At 43.0% G+C, this 25,307-nt stretch overlaps 2 protein-coding genes across 2 annotated transcripts; both read left to right on the plus strand.

Moving 5' to 3' along the window:
• The first annotated feature begins 6 nt into the window (after positions 1-6).
• On the plus strand, positions 7-15,355 carry AMMECR1L (AMMECR1 like). Its single transcript, XM_062636575.1, has 7 exons — positions 7-221; positions 2,410-2,854; positions 8,084-8,194; positions 8,662-8,776; positions 9,505-9,595; positions 10,573-10,669; positions 11,891-15,355. The coding sequence occupies exons 2-7, from the start codon at positions 2,448-2,450 to the stop codon at positions 12,000-12,002; spliced, it is 933 nt and encodes a 310-aa protein (XP_062492559.1). The 5' UTR covers positions 7-221; positions 2,410-2,447; the 3' UTR covers positions 12,003-15,355.
• Positions 15,356-19,412: 4,057 nt separating this feature from the next.
• POLR2D (RNA polymerase II subunit D) lies at positions 19,413-23,272 on the plus strand. The gene is made up of 4 exons (XM_062636576.1): positions 19,413-19,571; positions 21,158-21,338; positions 21,795-21,890; positions 22,672-23,272. The coding sequence occupies exons 1-4, from the start codon at positions 19,499-19,501 to the stop codon at positions 22,748-22,750; spliced, it is 429 nt and encodes a 142-aa protein (XP_062492560.1). The 5' UTR covers positions 19,413-19,498; the 3' UTR covers positions 22,751-23,272.
• The last annotated feature ends 2,035 nt before the right edge of the window (positions 23,273-25,307 follow it).

Consider the following 25,307-nt stretch of genomic DNA (forward strand, 5'->3'; position numbering starts at 1 on the left):
TCCTCCAGGTCCCCGCGCTACCCGGCGGCCCCGGGAAGCCCGGCTCCCGGCCCGGCCGCGGCGGGCCCTGCCTCCCCCCGCCCGCCGGGCCCGCTTCTCTGGGGAGCCTCGTTCAGGCCCATGGCTCCATGAGGCGGGAGAAGGAGGCGGCGGGGTAGCAGCGGCGGCGGCTGGGCTGAGGCGGAGGAGAAGCCGCGTCCGGCCCGGGACGGGTGCAGGAGGTGGGCGAGCCCGGGGAGGGTGGGGAAGAGGCGGGGGGAAGGCGCCGGTATCCGCCCGCCCGGCGGCGGGGAAGGGGTTAATGGCGGCGGGGGAAGGGAGGGGGAATCCCGCTCCCTGGCGCCCCCTACCGGCGGGTGTTCTGCCCCACCACGGGGTGGCGGCTGTGCCCTGCGGGGTGCGAGGTACGCTGCGGGCTCTGCCCGGGCCGTGCTGCCGCCACCCCGGCGACGCTGCCGCAAAGTTTGTTTCCGAGCGCAAGGGGCTCGTCCCGCGGGTCCGGGCAGCGCGGTGCTGCCCCGGTGCAGTGAGGCCGGTTCGGGAGCGGGACAACCCCATGCCCGGATCCGGTGGCGGAGCGGCAGGCTGGGCCTTCTGCAGCCAGCACCGCTTCGGGCCACCGTGCAGCGGCGGCCCCGGGCAGGGCAGTAGGGGCCTCCCGCGGCGGGAAGCGGTGCCCTTCGCTGAAGCCGGTCAGGGAGCGGTACCGCCGGTTTTGTGAGGCCCCTTCTGCTTGCTGCAGGGGGTGGTAAATGGAGGCAGTCTCTCTTCTGTCCCCTGCCACGTCTCCGGTGTGAAATGAAGAGCTATAGCTTTAAATAGTTTTTCACCCTGAAATGTGGCTGAGCCTTCAGGAGTAACTTGGAAAGGCTCCTCTGCCCCAGCAGCGTCGCTGGGACACAGCAGGTAACTTCCACTAGGCACTGGAGAAAATGGTGTGTTCACTGTCAAAGTTATACTTTTTTTTTTTTACAAAGGCAGAGTTCAAAGTAAAAATGGTAATTTTCGCTAGGCCTTGTAAATTGTTCCTGATAGAGATTATCCTTCTGGAATGTGAGGGGCAGAGCAAGCACTCCGAGTGCTAGTGTTTTGTGTTAGGGTGTGCATCTCTCTGGAATATGGATTCTGGATCATAGGACTCCTAATGATGGCTGGTGAAGCTTCATGGATCAAGTTTGCATTAGCCACAGGCACAGAGAAGGAAGGGAGTTGTCATGCCGTGGATTTCAGTGCCTGTCACCTACCTCCGTTCTGTATGTGCTGTCAGTTCAGCCATCAGTTAAGTACTTGGAAGAGTTGGAGGGATGTGCTGGGGTTAAAGAAGCAGCAAGGGCCAGAGTGTGACTTCCAGTTCCTCACTGTGTTCTCTGTGATTAACATGCCCATGCTTTAGCCCCATTTGACAGATGGGGGACTGGTTTGTGTGTTTAGATATCATGGTGATGGTATTACACTCATTAAGATGTTACCATTGACATATGTTCCTTGCCTATCATTTTTGTCTGCATAGGCCTTCCTCCTTGTATTTGTTCCACCCCTTCTTGTGATGCAGGAGCTAGCATTACCTTCTTTGCAAGCAAAATACTGGGGTTGGTTTGTTTGGTTTTCTTAAATACTGTATCTGTTTCCTGCCATCATCACTTCCCTCTGTTCAGACTGTGTGCAGTCTTCAGCTCTTCCTCTCCTGCATATCCTGACTGCACGTGTTTATTTATGAGTGCTATTGATTTACTTAATCGTAGAAAGTAAATGCAGATTCATGAGTTCACTGGGTCTGGAAAACAGTCTGCTGTTTAGAAAATGGAGGTTCAGTGCTTGTAGCTTCTCTGTGTGTCTTGCTTAGGATAGAGCTAAATCAAGGGCAGAAACCCTAGGACTCCAACCCCTGCAGGTGTCAATCGGAGTTGTCACTCTTCTGTTGAGAATGGGGAAGGGGAATGCACCTGTGGTTGTTCAGTAGCTTGTTTGCCATCTGTGCAGGGACTGACCAGGGGTTGGAGAGTGATCTGGAAAAGCAGTGGACGGGGTATATCTGGTCTGAAGTCCTTTTGTCTTTTTTTTGTTCTGCTCTCCCAACAGTTTAATTCCCTTTATGGGAAAGCTGGTTATGTTCATTTGTTTATTGGGGGGGTGATGAGCCACCTATTGAAGTGTTCAGTACACCTCAGCAATGACTTCACAAGTGTGATTTCATGCATGTTGTGTACACACTCTTCCAATCTATGTGTAAAACCACTCTACTTGCTGAACTGGCTTTAGGTCTGTACTTGGTTGCACATTGTGAGGGTTTTCTTCCTCTTTTTGTTGCAGAAGCAAACCTCTCTGACATCTGAGCAGAAGCAAGGAAGCTGTTGTTGGCTTTTCACCTGTAACTGTTCATTGCTTTTTTTCTCCCTCCCTCCTTGCCAGGGTTCTGCAGTGCTCCAGGCAGCAAGTTGTGAAGCAGGATGGGAAAAAGACGCTGTGTTCCTCCACTTGAGCCCAAGCTGGCAGCTGGCTGTTGTGGGGTGAAGAAGCCCAAGTTATCTGGGAGTGGAACGCACAGTCATGGGAATCAGGCCACAACTGTACCAGGCTCCAGTTCAGGTCCTCTTCAGAACCACCAGCACACAGACGGGAATAATGGAAGGGAGAATGTATCTGACTTGACTTTGGGCCCAGGAAATTCCCCAGTTACTCGAATGAATCCCACTTCAGGAGCTCTGAGCCCACTTACTCGGCCCAATGGAACTGCCAACAGCACCAAGAACCTGGTGGTGACAGCAGAGATGTGCTGCTACTGCTTTGATGTACTCTACTGTCATCTTTATGGTTTCCCTCAGCCACGACTTCCTCGATTTACCAATGACCCCTAGTGAGTAAATCCATGTGTGGGAGGATATCTTGGAAACCAGCATCCAGAGCTGTGGTTTGGCTGGGGAGGCATGAAGGGTTTCCTCTGGTGGATGGGAAAACTGGTGTGAGGGAGGAAGGGGATTGTTCTGCTGCTTGCTTTGTCTATTGGAAACAAAAAGTGATGTGCTGTAAGTGTATGAAAGAGTACAAAATACTCTGTTGTGTTTGTCATTGGGGATGAGTGGAGCTTTGAGGAGTGGTCTTCAAAAGAGAACATGCCCAGCTTGACAGAACGAGAGCTAGGCAAAATAGGAGGAAGAGTGGTGCTTCTTCAGCTCCCAGTCTGCTGTGTTGCGTTAGACATTGCATACTTTATCGAAGAGTGCAAGCCCACTTGGTGATAACGCTCTGTTAAAGTTTGCTCCCTTCTTTGTAAACAGATTGCTCTGAAAAGGTTAACTGGGCTGTGCCTCCCTTAAAAGTGTACTAAAGGAATGAGCGAAACTGAACTCAGAACTTCCACAAAACAGTAAAATAATGTCATTAATTTGAAGAGGATCTTGGTTTTATTGTCAGACACTGCACTGGTGAAGGGGCAGGGGAGAGACTTCCTTCTGCGAAGCAGATGGAAAGGAAATAAAGAAGTTGAAACAAGTTCCCTGCTCATCCTGAAGCAAACGCTGAGCTGGTGAGAACTGGATGAGGACCCTCACCAGGGTGCTCAGCTGTCCAAGTTAATGGGTTTAACAGGGAAAGGAATACTTACTAGCTGTAGAACTCAAAACCTGTGTTATGGAGATAGTGCTAGTTGGGCAATATGGGGAGAAATGGAGAGTTAACTTTCAAGGGTGATACCAAGGTTAATAGGAAAGGAGGTATGTGTGAGGGGAAGGATTTAAGAAGGTATTTTGCTTTGGTGAGGTTTAGTTAATGTTTATCTGAAGGTTGAGTGCATGGGTGTGGAAATGTTGTTAAAGTGTTTGTTGGAAGAATCAATGACAGAGACACCTTCTGACACTCTTCCAGGGGCCACCTCCAGAACAACAGATAAAATAAAAAGTTGTTGACATCCTTAATTTAAGTTAATGAATTTTAAATTGATGTAAAGGAACAATGGCTTAAACAGGTCAAGGACTTTTTCCGGGTATTGAATGTCTCCCCACCTCACTGTCTGTCAGTGTAGATGTAGGTTGTGCTTCCATGCAGTTATTATCCAAGCAGGATTATGGATACATGTTCTGAATGCTACTGCAGACTAAGCTGTTTAATATTGCAAATACAAGTGAATGGAGAAATACACTGGACTGGAATACAGAATAATTCCAGGGACTCCCCAGACTGAAGTATTTCTGCTGTTGTTTCTCATACCTAAGCTAAGTAGGCTCCTTTTAGAAAATGATGTGTTAGTTTGCTGATTATTTTGACACTTGAAATGCAAAGGGTTTTTTTTATTGTTCTGTTCTGTAGTCAGTAAGAAAGATGGCTTTATACAGCTCTGTTATTTTGGTGTTAAAGGAGATTCCTAGCTGGATTTTGTGGCTCTTCCTGTTGACTAGTTCCACAAAGGGTGTTCTTTCAGGAATATTGGCTGTCTGAATTTGATGCCTAGATTTGAAAAGTTCGAAATCATTCATTGGGCATTTCTGTGCTGACAATTTGCAAGTCTTGTATATCAGCACTCCAGAGCAAAAACCAGCTTTTCTTTTTATTTCCCCTCTGGGCAAATGTCAGCATTTACCTGAATTTTCCTGTGTTTCAGCATTTATGCTGTGGCTTCTAGCAAATAGTTCTGTGTACCCCAGAGAAAAGCATGGGGTTTGCTCTCTTGGAAAGCAGCACACAGGGATGATCTGTCACACTTGAGACAGTAATGTAATGAACTTCAAGCCAAATGTTGTCAAATACAAGAGTAAGCAAAGTGAGACACAGAAATAATTTGGATTGTTGTCCTTCATAGCATAATTTATGTCTATGTAAGAGATCTTTGAACAAAACAGAGATATATACCAGCAGTCTGTCTGGACAGACAGAAGAGAGCCTTGTGGATGGAAGGAATAGAAAGATGCACAGGTTTGTCCCGACCTATTTCTTGCATAACAGATCTTTTAGATTGATGCTGAACCCTAAAGTCAAAATAGAAGTAGTCATAAAGGTAAGGATTCTGCATAAACAGTGCAATAACAAAAGTTAAAGGGTTATGACTTGAAAACCATAGTGAATTGCAGTTACCAGCTTGAGAGATTGGACTATAATTCTGATGGGCATGATGGAGCTGGTAAATATCTATGGAGTGAGGGAACCGTACATACGTGTGAGCAGTGATGTTCACAAACCACTATAGAGAAGGTGGCATTGGCAGATTTATAGTTAAGTCTGAATTAACTTGGTAATATCCCTTCTGCTATTCAGATTACTAGAAAAAAATACAGTTTTGAACCTGTATGGCACGCAAATAGTTAATTGGTTGCTTCTTCCACTTCTGTACTTTGCTCTTTGAGTTTTTTTAATAGTAGGTATTACAAACTGGTACTAAAACTACACCATGCAAGTTTCTAATTGCCTTACAAGGCAAATAATAAGCTACTCGCATCATAAAATCTGTACTGTAACAGGTTTTTCCCTGGTACAAGCTAAATTCTGATTTGAACAAACTATATTTTGCTCCTTCAAAATTCCCTTTGCAGTTGCAATTGGAGAAGCTATTTTTTAAGTTGCTGGAATTCCCCTCAGCCTAGCAAACCCTCCTCAAACACAACTAGGTAGGATGTTGTGGCTGGGGGAGAAACAGTTGCCACAATCAGCTGAGGATAAGTCTGCGAAGTACCAGTGCGTGCTTTTGGGTCAACATGGGTAAAGAATGGTTGTGGCTTTTCTCAGTACATCTGGGAAATACGCTTCTCAAGGAGGGGCTATAGAACAATTGACTTAGTGTCAGCCACACCTGCAATTTGCTAAGTGCATTTATTCTTCAGATACAGAAACAACATCTTTTCTACAGTGAAAATCTTCCTAATAGTGAAATTTTATATACTTGTACAAAATCATATATCTGTGGGGGTTTTTATGCCTCAGTTGTTACAACTGCAGTGAAAAATTGTTCCAAGTGTGCTTTAACGTATTTTAAAACATGATGGCCTTCTGAATGCAATTATCCTGTCCTTTCTGATACGATCTATTACAGATGCAGAAAGCTGTGTCACAGCTCAGTGGAAACATCCTTCTCCCTTCCCCCTTTTTCTTTTTCTTTCTTTGGAATGGGAAAGAGGTGAATTGAAAATGCAAACCTGTAATTTGAATTGAAGAAGAGAATGAGCTTACTTAGAGTTGTATTGTGTCAGCGATGCTTTTTGTTTTCTCCCTTCCCTTTTCTGTTTAGGGTGAGTTTCATGTGGGCTAAGTAATGGTTGCAAAACTTCATTAAGATTAAGCTAAATTTCCACTGAGCTTATGACAGCTGCTCAGAAATCTCCTATGTAAGTTTAGTATCTTTTATCTTTCTATTGTATTTCCTTAAGCTGTTGCTGTTTTCTGTTTCAATACATGGTAGCTAGATGAAAGTCTAGCGGAAAGATACCCTGCCAGTGCCTTGAGGGGGTGCTGGAAAACTAGAACAGTAACTCCTCTGTCTTGGTCAAGTATATATAAGGTGGCTGATGATTGTGGAAGAATGTTTCTGCTTCCTCTGTGGGCAGAGTACTTCACAATTATCACTTAAGGGCAGTTTGCTATTTTGGGTAGTTGTTTTTGGTCGTAGCTGGTAACTAGATCCTGAATGATGGATTTATGTTGTGATAGTGTTTTTTAATTCTATTGTTGCTCTGAGGAGCATCACTGGGCATTGCTCTACGACTACAGTTTAAGTTATGTTCTAAATACTTAGACATAAGAAGCTCTGTTGCCTGTGTTTGAGAAATCATCCACAATCCATGCTGGTTTTATTGTCCGAATAGAATATCTTACTGTTTTGTGTAATGTTTGCTACAGATGCATTGCTTACAAGAGCCTCAAGAGTTTGAGGAAAGTGTCAGATCTCTGCTGTAGAATCAGTTAATCTGTCTTTATGTTCTAGAACTCCTGTCAACGTTTGTCTCATCTCAGAGAAGTTACTAACACTGCATGTCTTCTGTCAAATGACTTGCCTTTAAAGTGCAATAGATACCCACAGACTGATGTTTGGAATCACTAATGACTTTCTCATTTATGCTTGTGTTTGAAGCGACCACATCTTGTATTCAGTACTCCGTAATCTGAAAAATGTAAGAACACTCATCCTGGTTTTATAGTTAGATCAGCAGCATCAGTTGCCTTGCAGCGTTTTCCAGATGCTCTTGTAGAGGTGCATTGTCCTTTCTTTACTGTGTCTCTCTACAGCTGTTTGCAATTTCACTCATCTGTAAAAGTCATTTTTTTGCTTTTAATATGATCAGTCATCTTTACCTGTTTACTGAATGCTGTTTTCCTGAACTGTTTGTTCTCTGAGGCTTAACCATGGCTTCTACATTAACAGATTGAAATGAGAATCTACTGTTATGCCTGTAAACTCATGATAATGGATGAGAAAATAGAAATCCATGTGATGTTTGAGTAGTCGTAATATTGTGATTTAGATATGTGTTCAGCAGGAGGGAGTGTGTGTAATATAGATCAAATGTAATGTAAGCAAAAGATGATAACATAAACTGAGCACTAGGGATGGACTCAGAAGTCGGATAAAGTCCTGGAAATATCAGTGAAAAAAACAAAACAAAAACACAACCCAACAACCTAGACTGGCTTTTTATCCCTTAAAAAGAAAAGCATAGCACAAACCTGAATTGTAGATAATTTGCAGAACACTTGGGGATCTGTCAGGTTCAGTGGTACTATAAATAAGTAATCTGTTGCTTCACCTGTAGGAATTTTTATCTGGGTTGTCATGTAAACGAGTGGATGCTACTAAGTGAGGCCGTTACTCACAGAGGTAATCAGTGGGGTCAAATAACCATATCATTTGTCAGAAGACAGTGCAGAATCTGGCGAGGAAAGTGTCAGTGGAGGGCAAGTTTGGGGAAGATGTTGGGGTTTTGAATTTGAGGATCTGTAGGGTTTTATTATTGCTAGATAGCAGGTGAGAAAACATGCCTATTGGGGTTTATTAGAGGCAGAGAAAGCAAGTGCATGCATGCATGCCCTTTTACACCTTGTTGGTCTCCCCTTAGCAACCGGGTGTCTCCAGAGGCTGGAGTATTTCTCTTTTTTGCCTTTCCAGTCCACTCTTTGTGACGTGGAAGACGGGGCGAGACAAGCGGCTTCGTGGCTGCATTGGGACCTTTTCAGCCATGAATCTTCACTCAGGACTCAGGGAATACACATTAACCAGGTAATCTGAAATTAATTATCCGAAGATCTGTAAGGATTCAAGGTTAAGATGCTGGATTGCCATGATTCAGTTTTATATGCTTCACAATAAAAGAAACCTGAGAAATGTATGATAGTTAGGGTGAGGTAATACATCAGGATTTAGTGGAACGTCTTTCCAACTGGTGAATTTTGGTTGATGTTTTAGGGCTAATATGGAACCTATCCTGCATACTAATGCTTTTGACATCTTATGTAGCACATAATTTGTCTCCAGCTGCAGAAAGTTGGAGACAAGCACCAGAAAGCTTGCACTAGTGTGTGCATTCATCATTACAGTTCATCACATTAGGAGGTGGTGCAAATAACTGTCTCTGCAGTAGCAAAAAGAAATGGTTTCACAGTGGCATAATCAAAAAGGGAATAACTCAGCATCTGACGCTTTAATGTGGTGCTTGTATTAGGCAATATATATTCTCTTTCCTTTAGTGCACTTAAGGACAGCCGATTTCCACCCCTGACCCGCGAGGAGCTGCCCAAACTCTTCTGCTCTGTCTCCCTCCTCACTAACTTTGAAGATGCCAGTGACTACCTGGACTGGGAGGTGAGAACCAGGTGCATTTGGAGCTCTGCATCACTTTCATTCCGTTCGGGTTCCAGTTAGTACATGGTGATGTGTCTCCTTCGTTACAGAAGTGTATGGGGATAGAAGGAACTGGGAACAGAAGAAATAGGGCTAGAAAACTAGGAGGGAGGAAGAGAATGAGCTAGCAATATGCTTTTGGTTGGAGGGAGTCTGAACAGGAATAAGAGAGACATGAAAGTGTTCTATGGATTTGGCCCAATAGGAGATGGGTGTAAATACATATATTAAAAAAATGGGAAGTATTTTGATATTGGGTAGAAAAAGTAGTTAAGAGCAAAGGTATTCTTTTTTAGGACCTTGTCCATGGAAGTGTTTTTAGTTCAAGAAGGATTAAACAGACTTTCTGGTTGGGCTCTTTTAGGCATGACTGTTGTAGAGATCCTGTCTTTCTTGCCCAACATAAGAGATGGAAAGCTGTCAGACTTCTGACGAGACTTACTTCAGGAGAAGTAGCAAGGAGACTGGTTAGGCTTATCTAGGAGAGGTGTTAGAGACCCTTTATGCTGCTAAGAGAGCTATTAGTAGCACCTGCCTGGTAAGGATAGTGAGGAAGAGAATGTCTTTATCCAGGCAAAAGCCAAACTGGCCATAGAGAGAGATACACAGAGTGTTTTGGGAATGACATCTTGGTCATGGACTCAGTGCTAGCAAACACCTCTTATTTGGCTATTCATTTCCATCTATAGGTTGGGATCCATGGGATCAGAATAGAGTTCATCAATGAGAAAGGTGTCAAACGCACAGCCACGTATTTACCTGAGGTTGCTAAGGAACAAGGTGGGTTTGAGATGGCAGCCAAAAATGTCAACACATTGTGTCACAGGATTGGGTAACAGAAACGTACGGATTTTGTTTTTGGATTGCCATGCTATCCTCACAGTAGTGCCATGGAACCACCAGGCTTAATCTGGATAACTGACACCTGATACAGCTGTTTGCTGCTGGGTTTCCATCTGGCCTTTCTCTCATCCCACATCTGTGTGCAGCTGTATCTTAGCATAAAAATGCTTTAGGGCTTAAGAAATAGAGGATCTCAAAGTATGGATCTTCTAGCTTCATTCAGCGTTGCATCTTTCCTCTTCTATGTTTCTCCCACCAACTAGGATAACTGCAGGCTGCACAGCACCAACAGGAGAGTCCCTTTCCTCCTCATTCTTGCTAAAGTAGCATCCTCCAGATGAGGGCAGAAAACAGGGCCCCTCTGGAGCACGCTTCCCACTCAAATATAGTAGCGGTCACCATGGTAACTGCTCAAAATATTGCCTCCTTTCCTCCACCTAGCAGAGTGGAGTGATCGCATCCTCCCGGCTCTGGGGCAAAAGACGAAGGTAGGAATTTTAACTCTGATCTCTCACATAGCAGTGCACTGTGCTATCACTAGAGCATCAGGTTGATCCCAATTTCTCTATGTAAAGAGCTAAGTGTTACCTTATTTTAAGGCTTAAGAAGCTAACCTTGAGTGGCACATAATAAAACAGGTTGGGGTCCCTGCAACGGAAGCAAGGCACAGACCTTTGTAAGATGAGAGGTCATATGGAAAATGGAATTACTGTTTTATAGACCAGTTCCAATATGAGTTAAAGGCATTGTTGGCATGTGCAGATAGTGTGCATGCATAAGACCACGAATGTCTTAACAGCTCAAAATTTGCTGTTTAATTGCGTGCTTTTCTAGAAGCCTTTTAATGCATCTCTAACCTTGTTGAAAAATCACTTACATATTGAAACATTTCCCTTGCTTCTACTTTTTAATAGACTGGGATCAGATCCAGACCATAGACTCCTTACTCAGGAAAGGTGGCTTTAAGGCTCCGATTACCAATGATTTTAGGAAAACGATTAAACTCACCAGGTAAGTCAATATATTTGTTGGCTTTTAATTTTGCTTCAGAGTGTTTTGTGTGTAATTTAAATCATTTGTGCTTGATGGAAGTCTTCATGCCTTTTTCAGCTGAGGGATGTGGTCTGAAAGACAAAATCGTAAATGTCACGTGTTAGTCACAAAATCTATATGGAATGAAGTGTGGTATGTTCAGTCTGTCCAGATTGAACTTGGCATTTTCTAAGAGAAATGCCACTGGTTTTAATGTTATCATCCACATGAAAGATCAAAAGAACCTTTGAAAGTGAAAAAGGTTGATTTTTATCTGTCTTTACAATGGGCTTCCCTTTCTCAGCGTGCTCATGTGTGGATGTTGTAGCTGTTTGGAGGTGACAGCTGTCTTGAAAGCCAGCCACACTCATATTTGGCTAGTTTTCAGAATTTGCTCGCTTTTCTATACCCTGCAGCTGTCCTATTGGTTTCAGCTCCCTTTATGTTAGTAAAAATTGGGACATTCTGATTTTGTATAAAACCGTTAATTTATCAGGTCATTCCTTACCTCTGGAGAAATGAAGTGGTTATGCAGGGTTTGGAGTTTTTTTAACAGGAGAGGACAGGATGAAGGTTTCCATTCAAATCTGGTGTAACATGGACTTGGTGCAGTTCACAACCACTCTGAAGTTCCATGCTTTAGAAGCACTTGGAAACCTCTGGTCTCTCAAAAGGGACTTCAGGTTTTGTAATTCTGACTGTACAGCATGGACCAAGTCACATACATGTGGCTCCCCTTTACCCAACTCCATCATTTTCGTTACTGGCTTTTCAAATGTGAAGATAATCACAAAAGTAAGTAATAGTGAAATACTGGTTGTTTAGTCGCTGAAACTGAGCCTGTTCCCAGACAACTTTTTGTGTCCCTTTTTTTCCACAGCAAGTGGATAAAAGGAATACAAATGGATCATTTGTTTCCTGTGTACTGCTTCAGGAGTCTCCTTAATTATGATTGCCTTGAATAGGGCTCAACTTTTGGGACAGTGAAGCTAATTCAGACTTATTCAGACTGCTGTATGAGGCAATATAAAACAAAATCAAGTAATTTATGAAGTTAGTAGGATTCCTCTTGGTCACTACTGGTCATGAGCTAAAAGGTGATCTGGGATGAATGTTTTTATGCCTAGTCCTTTCATGTTGCCTAGTCCCTTCATGTTGCATAGTCTGTTTACATTATTTTTTCTTGCGCTGTTCCCATAGGTACCGCAGTGAGAAGGTGACAATCAGTTATGCAGAATACATGGCCTCGCGTCAGCATTGTTTCCAGAATGGCACTCTTCATGCCCCCCCCCTTTACAATCATTACTCCTGACACACGGCTGCATGACCAGTCCCACTCCCCAGTTGCTGCCAACAGCTATGACATCATTGGGGCAGATGCCTCCTCTTCCTGGTCCAGTTATTTCTATTACTGCACCATTTTATGATGCTAGCTTCCGTTGCCAAGTCTGCCTTCCAGCTGACCTGGGGGGACGATGAGAGCATGACAGAACTTCAGGGGCCCAAGCCTTATCTCAGCCTTCCCTCTGAACGAGGGTTCAGTTGGATTGGGGCTCCATGCCTATGAACTGTCGTGAGGTGCAGAAGACCTCTAGGAGTGAAAGTGCCACTTCGGACTGATGCATTCTTGTGTATTACCGACACTCTGGAATCTTGAGTTGTTTGTTATGGAAGCCCCCCAGATCAAGTAGGATCATTCCCCTGGCGGTCTGGGCAACGGAGTCCAACAAAACATTTTTTAGGTTCTTTTTAAGTTGTTTTTTTTTTTAATCTCTTGTATCTGTTGTGTACTGAGAGCTGATTGCAGTCCCCACACATCACAGATGGACATTATGATACTGGGGAGGGTTGAACATCTGGATAGCACCCCATCCTCACAGACAGAAAACACTTAAAGATGTGAAAAGCCTTTGGATGGTATTGCAGATGAATTTATTATTTAAATAAGAAGGCTTTAATTATCAGATCCCACTGAGGGATGGGTTTCTAGAAATCCTCTTCCTTTACAGTTTTCTGGGTTTTTTTCAGACAGTGCTTTGTAATGCAGCCTGCTATGAAACAGAATGCTATTAGGCCTGTAAGAGAGCAGCATGGCACATGCTGTGTGTGCATAGGATGAGTTACTTGAGTGTCCATGGACAGTCTGCTCTGTTGCAACCAAGTGTTTTGCCTAAACATTTGTAGCAGAGCCTGATTGCACGAGGGGTGGGGAGGGCATTGGCTGTAGTCATACAAGTGAGACTAGTGACTGAAATCTGTTTAGCTTAAGCTAAAGTCTCGGGGACCTTCCTTTTGACAGGACAGCCACTTTCTCTGGTGTGACTACTGACCTTTGAGAACTGTGAGTATTCCAGTTTATAGCAGGCCTATAGAGAAGAGCTGTGTAGTTTAACTGGGAAATTATTATCTTACACAGTTTAGTCATTACCACATTAAGGCAATGAGTGGGGAAACCCGTATTACCCAGAGTGTGTAAAACTCGTATGCATCCCTTGTTTCTTCTCCCATCGTTGATGATTACAAGAAATACTTTCTCCTAAAAGGAAGAGTGAAGTTATCCCGTTGTTATTCTGCAGTGTCATTGAGGTATGTCGTGAACTCAGTGATGGATGTCCAAATGTAATTTGTGGGGGCTTGCTTTGTTTTCCAAGTTTCTGTATGGTCAACAATGATCGGGAAAGAAAAAACAAGTGCATAGCAAGAGTAATGGCTGCTTGGTTGCATATATCTTTAAAGCTTTCATGTGTGTGGTAATGATGACTTTTAAAACTGACTGGTGTTTGAAGCCTGAAATTCTCTCCTGGCATGGCAGGGAATAGGGCTGGTAGAAAGCTCAGAACTGCATGCTGCTGCTCCTTCTGGTCCTAGAGAAGCACACAGAATTGTGCAGTTTTGCTTCATATTGGTGTAATATCCTCCTGCTGGAGGACAGATACGTGAGGGAAAGGAGGGGGTCCTATTCTGGATAACGGTGCAATATTGACCCAGCTTTCCTCCTGTACTGGGTCGTCCTTATAAATTGCCACTTTTCCCTTGTGATGTTGTTGAAAAGCAGTTGAAGATTAAGGGATTGTTTCTTCGTTTCCTGCTGCTGAGAATAAATCGGTCTTGTTACAAACTCGAGTGGTTTGTAATTACTCTCCCAGGTGCCATGTAGTGATGGGCGAGGGTGGGGTCAGCTCTGGACATGCCATTCACCTTTCAGCTGTCAAACAGTATGATACATAGGGCTACACTCATTACTGTTCAAGTGTTCTATGTTAGAATTTAATTTCTAAGAAGTTTAAAACAAAACAAGCAAAAAAATGGTGCTAAAACTTCACCCCTGAGCACGCTCAGTGAGACTGGTCATGCAGGCATATAGTGCCAGGCTTTTCAACAGTATTGTTTCTTTTTCCAATGTTTGCCCTGTTCTGTGTCTTCAACAGTGTATGGTGTTTCCTGATTTCATTTTATTTGAATAGGGGATATCTAAGGGGTGGGGTGGGGAGGGTTAGCTGTCATTTTTAAGAACAGGATTTTAGGATCGAGTGACTTGGTTGGTTGAAGCCTGAAGTGGGCAGGTGGTCTGGGACTGGGGAAGTGTTATCCTCTCCCACTTCCATTTCCCCACTCAGCCTGTTCAAGAAAACAAAAACAAAAATGCCTCTAAATATGTACTGTGTTCTTGTCTTGTTGCAGTGAGAAAAGAAGTTGGCAAATCAGAAACATTGGTCTGCCTAAGAAACAGGCCCTCGCAGCTTTAGTCCCATAAGGGTCCAGCTGTAAAACTAGTCAAAAGGTGTGTCAATAGTTAAGTTAGCTCAGAAGAAAAATGCATGACAAGGACATGTGGTCTCAGGAAATAATCCCATTTCTAGATCATTACATGGCAGCTATGCATAAGGATGGAAGAGGTGAACTAGAAACAAAACTTGCTTTGAGTTGTCTTGAGACAGAGGTGACCAAGATCAGTGACCAGCTGATGTAAGAATTTCTCAACGGTAATTTGGCTGGGACTGCAGGTTAGAACTGCGCCTTCTCAAAGCAACTGCTACCTGGTTTGATCTGGACTTAACTCATCCTTAGGAGCAAGTGCCTTTTGGTCTAGAAGGGCTTATTCTCATGACAACCACAACTGAGAAATAATCTCACTGCAATTATGAATTGTCTTTGTTTTACAGCAACTGCAGGAGAATGTCTTTGATCACTGGAGTCTGTCAGTGTTGGAATGTTGCCACTGTGAGGTTCTTTACCTTTTTCCATAATGTTCAACAGTCAATCTCAGCTGATGCCATTTCAGTTTGGCAATGTTTTATAATCAAAATATCACATATCTACAATTTATCAGAGAAAAAAATCTGTAAGAGAATCTAGGAGTTCATTTTAACGTTTGCACAGAATGATTTGTTTTCATAGTACATTAACAAACATCTGCAATCTTCACTATTAGTGCTGTTTTCTGTTTGTATTCTGGAAACTACATGTTGTTTTCTTGGGTTTTTTTTTGGTTAATTTATTTCCTTAAAGCAGGAGACCTCTTTTGACCTTCAGTGCAGAGATGTCAGACCAATTCTTTGTATTACACTTGGTTGCCTCCTACCTATATTATAACTTCTGAGTGTAAATAATTGAACTCTATCCTCTAATGAAGTATTGTAGAGAATAAATCATAATGGATAAAGACTGTTTGTACTGTCCTCTTTATATGTTTTCTCAGAGCCTTCATGGGGAATAAGGTGAAATCTTTCTCATCTAAAAAGATGAACAATACACTTCATATATGAATACCCGACCTGTACATTAGATTAAATGTTCAGAGCCAGGAGGGTTGATGGAATGGGATGACAGCTATCTGGAAGCATAAAACAGTCAAAAGACAGGCTCACTGGAAGAAACTGAGGAAAAATAGTAGGGAAATGTAGAAACGAAGATTAAATATGTTTTATTAATAATGGCATAGCAAAGTATCTTTGTATCCTGAAATGATGTTTGCTTGACAATAACTGTTAGTTGTCATGATGGGAAAATAAATAAAGCACATACATACAGAATTCTGTATTGTACTGAAAACCTTGAATTCAGAAACCTGGCTTAAACTTCCAGAATTGTTATTTGTTCTTTGTTCTTTGCTATTTTAAAATGAACTAATGCAAATAGATTATCTGCACTTCACAGGTCATAGTCTTCAGATGACTTCAACATTTGATTTCAGGAAAAAGCAATGTCCATCTCTCTAGATTCTTGCTAGATCTTTTCATGTTAGGGAAAAGATCTATTGATTTGTGTAATGTTTGGGGTTGTTTCTTCATACGTCTTCAGGTCATTGTTCATTTTTTATCTATGGCAGATATATAAAGATCCTACATTTCCTGTGTGGGTTCTTGGGAAGGGCAGCCCTGGATATCGATCAACAACAGGTACACCCATCAAAGCCCCCAACCAAACCAAGGAGGGGGGCATAGTTTTGACCTAAGTATATCCGAGAGGCTCATTGACTTCAGTGCAACTACAAAGCAAAACCATATTTTCAGAAAATACATTTCTGGTACTAGTACAGCTAGGAAGTAAATCCCCTATGTAATATGAGGAGTGGGCTGAGGAGGGCTCTGGGGCTCAACTGGTTTCCAAGTGACTTATTGTAAATTCTGAAGTTAACTTTACAATCAGCTTGCACTGTTGTCATGTGCCCAGGCAATTTATCAAGTATATTCTCTCAGATTTGTTGCTGGCTAGAATACGGTGACTTACTCATGTATTTTTATGGCATATGGTTTTTCCTTACTTGATTGTTTTAGTTTCACATAAACCAGATTTGGTCAGACATAAAGTCTTTGTGCAGTGTCTCATCAGAAGTTCCTTCATGCTTGTTGCTTTCTGTGACAGCAGTAACACTCAGCAGCTCACAGTGACAATGAGGCCAGGTAAAAGGGCGTATATATGACTGCACACTGAAATAGTTCAGTCCAGACTAAATGTAAACCAGGATAATTCTCCAGAAAACTCTTGCTTCTGTTTTCACTTCTGTTTGAAGTAAGAAGCATGGATTGGCCATTTAGCACTCACTCCCTTCTAAAAACAAATTACAGGAAGGTTAGAAATTTCTACAAGATAACTTCAAATGAAGAATACTTGAGGATTTTTATTCTAAACACACAAAAAAATACTTTTTTTTGTTTATATTATAAGCTACCCTATTCTGAGTGAGAAATGCCACTTCTAGAAGATTAAAACTAACACCCCCGTGACTCAATAAATTAATATTTATACTGACCTATGTATTTTGAGGATTGCTCTCGAACTGAGTTGTAGTAGTGGGATAGAGAAGTAGGACTGGAAAGTTTCTAAACTTTTGCTACAGTCTGGGAAAAGATGACCTGCAAATATATTTGATGATCACTCCTAAAACTCGGAAAGCCGAAAAGACTATTGTTACCACGTTCCTTAAAACAAGTGTGTAACTCTACTAGTTGACCGATATCCAGATTATTGAACCATGGTTTTTTATCTTCTTTATAGTCAGCTAGACTACTCCTAGATGAATTCTGACATTAATTATATATTGCGCAACCAGCTGATAGTGTGTTTAGATGTCATTATATATGTACTTTAAAACTTAACAGATTGTGCAGGAGCCAGTTTTGCATTCAGAGGCTTATTATCGCTTTATTACTGGTATTAATATGATTAATATTGCTTATATGTGTCCATTAAAGTTTTGGCTAGATACTTTTAAAAGCAGTAAAAATAAACACAGGTAAAATGGTATGAAAAACTAAACCTGAAGAGTTACAGTTTGAGAACACAGGTGAAAAAGCATGCATCATGTGCTATTATGGCACGCTGTGGTCTGAGCTGGTGATGTTACCTCCCCAAGAATCTACTCCTATCACATGCTAGAGATGTTGATGACAATGAAAAGAGATTAAGGTTTCAATATCCTAATCTCATCAATTTTAATCCATGCTATTTTTTTAACAACCGTGCTGGAGCATTTAGTTGTTACTGGGTTGTTTTGACACTATGGCAATGTAGAAATTACCATAGTAGGTGTATCTAACAATCCACTACCTAATAATGCGGCTCCAGCAAGTCAGTACTTTTTGTCCTGGAATATGGAATACTAGAGGCTCTGTTCCATGATAAATTACATTTGGCCAAGTCTTTTTTTAGTCAGTTCATTTTAGGATACAACCTGTAAATATGTCTGCATCTTCGTATAGTCATTCACTTTATTTTAACCTAGCTCATCTTCCTTCTTTATGCACATTTTGCAATCGAATTGATAAATGCTGGAGCAGTCATTATTAGTGAGGAGGAAGCCAGTGCATTTTAAAAATAACACAGAAAAATCAAACACTCTGTTAAGCTTAGCTTGTTGCAGTAGCTGAACAATATTTACTGTGTTTTTTAGGTTCGGGGGGGCTATTATTAAAGTTGGAATGCTCTTATTTATTTCTTGTTTGACACTTGAGACCTTAACCAAACCTATTGGTGATAATGAACCTTTACCTTTCATGATAGCTTCTTTAGCTGTACTTACAAACTCTTGCAAGTATCTGCCTTTCTCTTAATTGTGTTTGGTTTTGTATAGTTACGTAGAACAAATCCGGGGGGGGGGGGGGGGGGGGGGAGACGACACACCCACAAAACAAGAAAGAGGAAATTAGTAACTTCTGCAAACTACCTGCTGTTCTGAGAATCATGAGGTTCTCAGTAGATAGAATGAGAAGCCATGAGGATTCCAAGTGATTTCAAATGCTACTCTCATCAGTCTGGCACGAATTTCCTTGCTTTCCTGTAAACCAAATTGAATTCGTTTAACTTGCCAGATGTTCCCTGAGATATTTTCATTCCATGTTCCTGAATGTCTTTCTGCTTGTAGCACTTGGCGAACCAGTTTTCAGTCAGTTTTCCTGCCATGCTTATTAATCCAGGTAACAAATGTTAAAGATCTGTTACTTGATTCTTTTATGTTCTTACAGTTTATGTTTAATGCATTCCTTTTCCCAGCATGCAGGAAACAATTCACCTAGGCACATATGCAAGTTGACGATAACAGGGGTGGTTTCATCATAAATCCCCCAACAGTCTATTTTTACCTTTCTTTAAGGGTGCAGGATGACATGGTAAGGTCTGATAAGATGATTACTTGAGGAGTCTTAGGCTGGTTTGGCACTTACATGTGAGCTCTCCAGGGAAAATACTACTTCGTAAGTTATTCTGCCTGCACAGTTTCGATGACATAGTGTTGGGAGAGCTGTTACCATATTCAGCTTGCCTGTGACTTTCCGGGGTCTGGAAATTGCTCCTGGATAGCCTGTAAAAGCAGCTTTTCAAAGTGCGTGATTTATGATATCCATACAGACTGAGGTATATTAACCACAGGGAGCTAGACAGAAAGCCTGGTACACAGTTAACACTTCCTCAGGTCACAGTTTGCTGTGTGGCTGGAGGATGCCCTGGTAGCCGAACGGAGCAGGCTCTATCTCTGTGATTCACTAGTGGTGTGAAGCCAGCCCGGTGAAGACCCATCTGCTGCTGCACAGTCTCATGAAGGGGACCGGCACAGTTTTGAACTCTTCATCTATCTCCTGATGAACCGAGCAGAAGGAGCCTTCTCCGTGTTTGCTCGTGTGAAAGCCGGTGTCGGGCGGTTCCCACACACACAGTCTGCGCCCTCAGACCGTGGCTTGCGCCCCCCCCCAGCACCGCTCCTCCCTCCCGCCTAGCCCGGCCCAGGCCCGCCCCGCCTCCTGTCAGCGCCGGGTGGCTCCGGGGCAGCGGCTCCCTCTGGCGGGCGGCGGGGCTTCCGGTGCGGCGGAGGCGATGGCGGCGGGCGGCGGCGACCCGCGGTCGGCGGACGTGGAGGAGGATGCCTCGCAGCTCGTCTTCCCCAAAGGTACGCGCCGCGGGCTGGCGAAGGGCTGAGGGCGGGCGGCGTGCGGAGCCCGCGCTTCGCTTCCCTGAGGGGAGGAGCGCTCCCCTCCCCGCCGCGCCGCCCTTAGAGCATCTTCCGGTGCGTCAGGGGCTACAAGAAACATGTAGGGGGGCTTTGGACAAGGGCCTGTAGGGACAGGACAAGGGGAATGGCTTTAAAGTGACAGAGGAGAGACTGAGATGAGCTCTTAGGCAAAGTTCTTCCCTGTGAGGGTGCCTAGGCGCTGGCACAGGGTGCCCAGAGAAGCTGTGGCTGCCCCATCCCTGGCAGTGTTCAAGGCCAGGTTGGACACAGGGGCTTGGAGCAACTTGTTCTAGTGGAAGGTGTCCCTGCCTGTGGCAGAGGTTGGAACTGGATGAGCTTTAAGGTCCCTTCCAACCCAAACTATTCTAGGATTAAGAAGAACCCTGTGATCTGCTAAGATACGGCTGTTCTCATGTGGACTGCTGTGCATGCATACAGAAATTAAAACAAAAACCCTACCAGGGTATAACAAAAAGACTCTTGTTTTTTTTTTTATATAACCATTACTTTTTCATCGATGTTTCCCGACATAAGAACAGTGCAGTATCTTAGGATACCAGCTGCCCAGATCGTGTGTTGTAACTGAGGGCACTAACAGGCTGTGTATGCTTTTCAGAAAACTTCTTAGTATAAATTCCAGAGCTGTGTTTACACCTCAGAGCAGTTCTGGATGAGGAGAAGGAAAAAGAAAATGGCATCGTGCTGCATTGGTTTTTAGTTATGAACAAAAACATAGCCCTGAAAGACAGGTTTTGTGGATGTTTTACATTAAAATCTATAGCTTACCCATGTGCAGCCCAAGATACTGTACCACTCTGTATGAAAGAAAGGTCCCCAGTATCTGACTGTGCCCTGTATCTGACTGCTTTTATAAAACAGTGCTGAAGGGCATCTCGGGATGCAGTCTCTGAACAGCTCATACTGCTGGTGTTGAAAGACCTTGTTATTGCAATAAATACAGTAATAATGAACAAAAGAGAGCTAAAAAGGGGGAATCTGTTAAGATTGGTTACAACTTTTTTTCTGATGATAGAATTTCAGCAGGTCAGTTAACATTTGAGGTAAACGAAGCCCTTTTTTAATACATTCAGCAGCATCCACATTTACTTTAAGAATTCAGAGGCTTCCAAAGGTTGCAGTCATCACTTCTGAATTTTTGGGGTACTACAGTTGTAACTACTTTTCTCTAAAACAAGTCATATTTCACTTAAGTTCTGCCAAAAGCAGGTGAAAGAAAAAAGCATTGCAAAAATGTGACAAATCAGAAGGTTCTGGCTGCAAATGTAAAATGGTCAAAAAGACAAACACATTGGATTGTTACTCAAAGTGGTGTAATTTTTACCAGCATTTTCAGTATTGCTGCCCAATCACAGGTGAAAGGGCTTGCACAATTAACCCTGAAACACACTATTCATTTCTTTATTGCCCAAAGCTAAACTTACACATAAAACCTCTGTAAATGGACTTTTTCATCCATGCTTTGCCTTTTCCTTTCTTGCTGGTGTTCACTCATTCAAATGTAGAATTTGAAACTGCGGAAACTCTTCTAAATTCAGAAGTACATATGCTGCTTGAGCATCGTAAGCAACAGAATGAGAGTGCAGAAGATGAGCAGGAGCTTTCAGAAGTCTTCATGAAGACCCTGAACTACACAGCGCGCTTCAGCCGCTTCAAAAACCGGGAAACCATTGCCAGCGTGCGTAGGTGAGTGGAAGAGTTAGGGTGTAGGAGTATACTGGAGAATTTGCTGTATATTACTGATGCTGCTTTAGGTAAGTACAGTTCAGTGGTGTTTCTTGATTTGTACTATAATTCTGAATCTTGTCTTTCTGAAGAGGACAGAAATTGTAGTTCTTCATGGAGCACTGTGCTTTGTCTAGGCCAAGCCTCCTGAATGGCTTTGTTTCCAATATTTATATGACAGCTGGTTGCATTAAACAGGAGGATTTTGTGGACTTTGTGGAGTGATAGAGGGGAAGTGAACAGATGTGACTGTTTTTTTAATCTATGCAATTATGTAATGAGTCTTTCCTCCTGAAAAAATCATTGGCTTCAGTGCCAAAAGCAGAATGAAGAAAATAGTTCTATCTGGTTTAGTTTATGCCCTTTTGTATTTCTTTCTTTCCTTTAATTTCACCAAGTTGTTGTCTTTCCTTACAGTTTGCTGCTCCAGAAAAAGCTCCATAAATTTGAATTGGCATGTTTGGCTAACCTGTGTCCAGAGACAGCTGAGGAGGCAAAAGCTTTGATTCCTAGGTAAGCGTTTATGTATCATAAAAAGACTGCTTGGTACTTTTTCCATGACCTAAAGCCAGCTATGGGCAGATGTCCTCCCTGCAGTCCAGCTCTGTTGATGGAAACACTTCTGGTCTTGGTCTTTCTTCACCTGCCCATTGATATGACCATGAGGCACTGTTTGTAAGTGTCCCTAATGCACTTCAGACAATTTTTACCAGATTAAGTGTAAACAGGTTAAATTGAGGGTCTTAGCCCACCCAGCTGTGGTTGTGTTTGTTGGGGTTTTGTTCTGTGGGGTTCTTTTTCTTCCATTGGAGCAAATGACAGTGCTCCTATGAACTTTGTGGATGATGTACAAGCAGTAATTTCTTCGTATTTGATTTACTGCCTCATGGCCTGAGATAGAGGAGGGAAGAGAACATTCAGCTGAACTACAGTTTCTTCCTCACACACTGTAGATTTCATAGCGAAATCGGATTTATGAGCATGTGGCTACAACAACTTCATTTAGAGTCTGTTTAAACCTGCACCTGCCTTGCCTTTTTGATGAAATGTTTTGAAATCATTCAGGAGAAGGTTCTTGGCAGGATGGAGTTCTGTCACTTAGAGTGGAGGCACTGCATAGGGGTTAGAGTGGTAGTTGTACAGTAACATTGTAGGTGGGTTCTGGTGGTACCATACAGGTGGGTGATGATGGTGTTGAGACTGATGGGACAGAATTATGGCTGTCTGAAATTAATCTAGTGGATGAGATTATTTCTGAAAGCTTTAATATATCCTCATTGTTCTTATCTTGCAGCCTGGAGGGCCGGTTTGAAGATGAGGAATTACAGCAGATCCTTGACGACATTCAGACTAAACGCAGCTTCCAGTATTAAGGTTAACACTCAACCCCTTTATCTGAACAGGAAAACCTGGGAACTTGTACTGTGTCTTAGCCCTCTGGACCAGTCTTGCTCCTGGCTGAGTGAGGGGAGTTGTGGATACAGGGTATTCCAGTGCTGTGTCACCCATAGGTGCATTCAGACTGGAGATCAGTGTCATCCTTTTGGTTTGTTTCACGTGTGTTGGCAAGGGTGCCTGTATTGTGAGAGCCAAAGAACCTGAAAAGCCTTTTCCCAGTGGCTCAAGTTATTTGTTTCTTCCAAATCCCTCTGCCTGATTTGGAAATTTTCCATGTGATTCTGTTTTCTTCAGCAGAAATGTAGATGTGAATGCTTTTTTTGGTGAAGAGATGGAGATGGAGAAACTTGTCCTCGACTCTCAGAAGGCTTGGTGATGGGTGGCATCAATTTCTGTGATGGTTTCTTTTTTTATTGTTTGATCAGTGCACTGGATTTTTACAGCTTCAGTAATTTCCTATTATTGTTTAGTGTAAATTAAAAGATATTTCTAATCAAGGCGATGTGGTTCATAAACACTGGGTGCATATTACAATTTTATTAATGAGGACCCTTTTTGTTAAACATATCCTGTGATTACTAATCTGTGTTGGAGATCTGAGGACTCCAGGTGTATAAGAGGCATTAGTAACTATGATCATAGTGAGAGAACATTTGGGCAGCATCTCCCTGTTTGCTTTCCTGTTCTCTGCCAAGTTGATGGTAGGGACCCAACATATATTCTGTTTCAGAAAAGAAAAAGGTGAGGAAAAGCAATAATTTTGATACTAAGAAAGTCAGGTCTCCACCCTGGCAGGGCTGGACTCCTTCAGTAGCTTCTAATGGCCACAATCCTAAGAATCAAACAGTAAATGACATGAGACTGTGGACTGATGGCTCTTGGTGGTGGAGCCTGTGGGAGTGGCACTCAGCCTTACCTTAGTTCAGAAGTGGGAGTTGGCAACCATCACAGACTGTTAGCTTTTAGTTAGGATAAAATTCTTACTCAGCCCCCTCAAATCTTTAGCAATTGTACCACCACACCTGGAAGAAGGACACTTTTGCAGGAAAGCTGGGACAGAAAGGAAGATGGGTGTGTTACGTCAAGGCACTACTTACGGTGATAAGCAAAAGGGGACAGAAAACGTGGCAAAAGGGACAGAAAGATGGGATTATTTCAGCTCTTGCTACAAACTTAATGTTGCTGCTATGTTGGAAGGCCACGCTGGTTCATTCATTTCATGACAGCTGGATGGGTTACTTCAGCTGAAGTACTTTACCTCAAAATAGCATTTATTTCTGTGCTTTACTGGCATTACCTCTCCTGCAAGCCAAAAAAACAGGTATACTTTTCTAATTAACCACAGTAATTTAACTGGATCAGAATAATTATAACTAAAGAACACAGATCTAATTAAATACAAAAGCAAGGAGGCATGGCAAATCTTTATTTTATAAACTCCAGTGGCCCCTTTTCATGGTCTTTCCAGTAGCTGCTTAATTGTAACTCAGTTTACCCTGTAAAATGTTGCTGTTATAGCAGCTTTAAGACATTTTCATCTTTTAAATACACAGTCTGTCTTCATGAGAAGTCATTTTTATGACACAACACCCCACACCCCAAATTAGGCAGAAGCTCTTCCCTGCAAGGGTGCTGAGGCACTGGCACAGGGTGCCTAGAGAAGCTGTGGCTGCCCCATCCCTGGCAGTGTTCAAGGCCAAGTTGGACACAGGGGCTTGGAACAACCCGCTCTAGTGAAAGGTGTCCCTGTCCGTGGCAGGGGGTTGGAACTGGATGAGCGTTAAGATTCCTTCTAACCCAAACCATTCTATGATCCAATCCAGTCTTGCCAACCATTAAACTTTGTCCTGAGCACGTAGAGAGTGCTATGCCCTCTGACTTGTATCAATGTACCAATGCTAAATTGATCCCCCAAATGGGGCAGGCAGCTCGTGGCCAACAGCGATTTCAGACTTTATCTGCATCTTGTGAGGCAGCCGAATACACTGTGACTCACCATTGCTATGGATAGTGCTGCACACTGATGATGGAAACTGTGCTGGCTGTTTCCTGCTGTCCAAACAACTCATTTTTTTCAGCCCTGCAGTGAACATTTAGAATCATAAAGGTTAAATTAGCATTTGATGTTTTTATTTATTACTTTTTTAAACCAGGGTGAAGAATTGGACGTTCTTATTTTGGTGTAACAGTTGGTTGAGGACAGAATAGTAGTTAGTGTTATTAATGAACAGCCAATGAGTTAACAGGTTTGGCTGAGCACACAGGGGTACAAGACAAGCTCTTGGTCATTCTCGAAGTCTCCAGCCCCACTGGGATGGTTCCTACATGTAATGTCTCTGCTCTTGCAGCTCTCCTTCAGAGAGGCAGAGACCTAGGGTTAGACGTGAGAAGACTGCAGGTGCCAACCTTGGGGGAACACGGCGCTGGGCAGTGCTCGGCCTCCGGGACTGCTGTGTCCCACGGAGCAGCCTGTGGGCTCCATCAACCTCAGATACCACCTTCCTCTTACCCATCTACGTTTTGAACGTGACG

The sequence above is a fragment of the Pezoporus occidentalis genome, unplaced genomic scaffold, assembly GCF_034315485.1.
Source record: "Pezoporus occidentalis ecotype Australia unplaced genomic scaffold, CSIRO_AGI_Poc_V1 ctg482, whole genome shotgun sequence".
Classification (NCBI taxonomy): domain Eukaryota; kingdom Metazoa; phylum Chordata; class Aves; order Psittaciformes; family Psittacidae; genus Pezoporus; species Pezoporus occidentalis.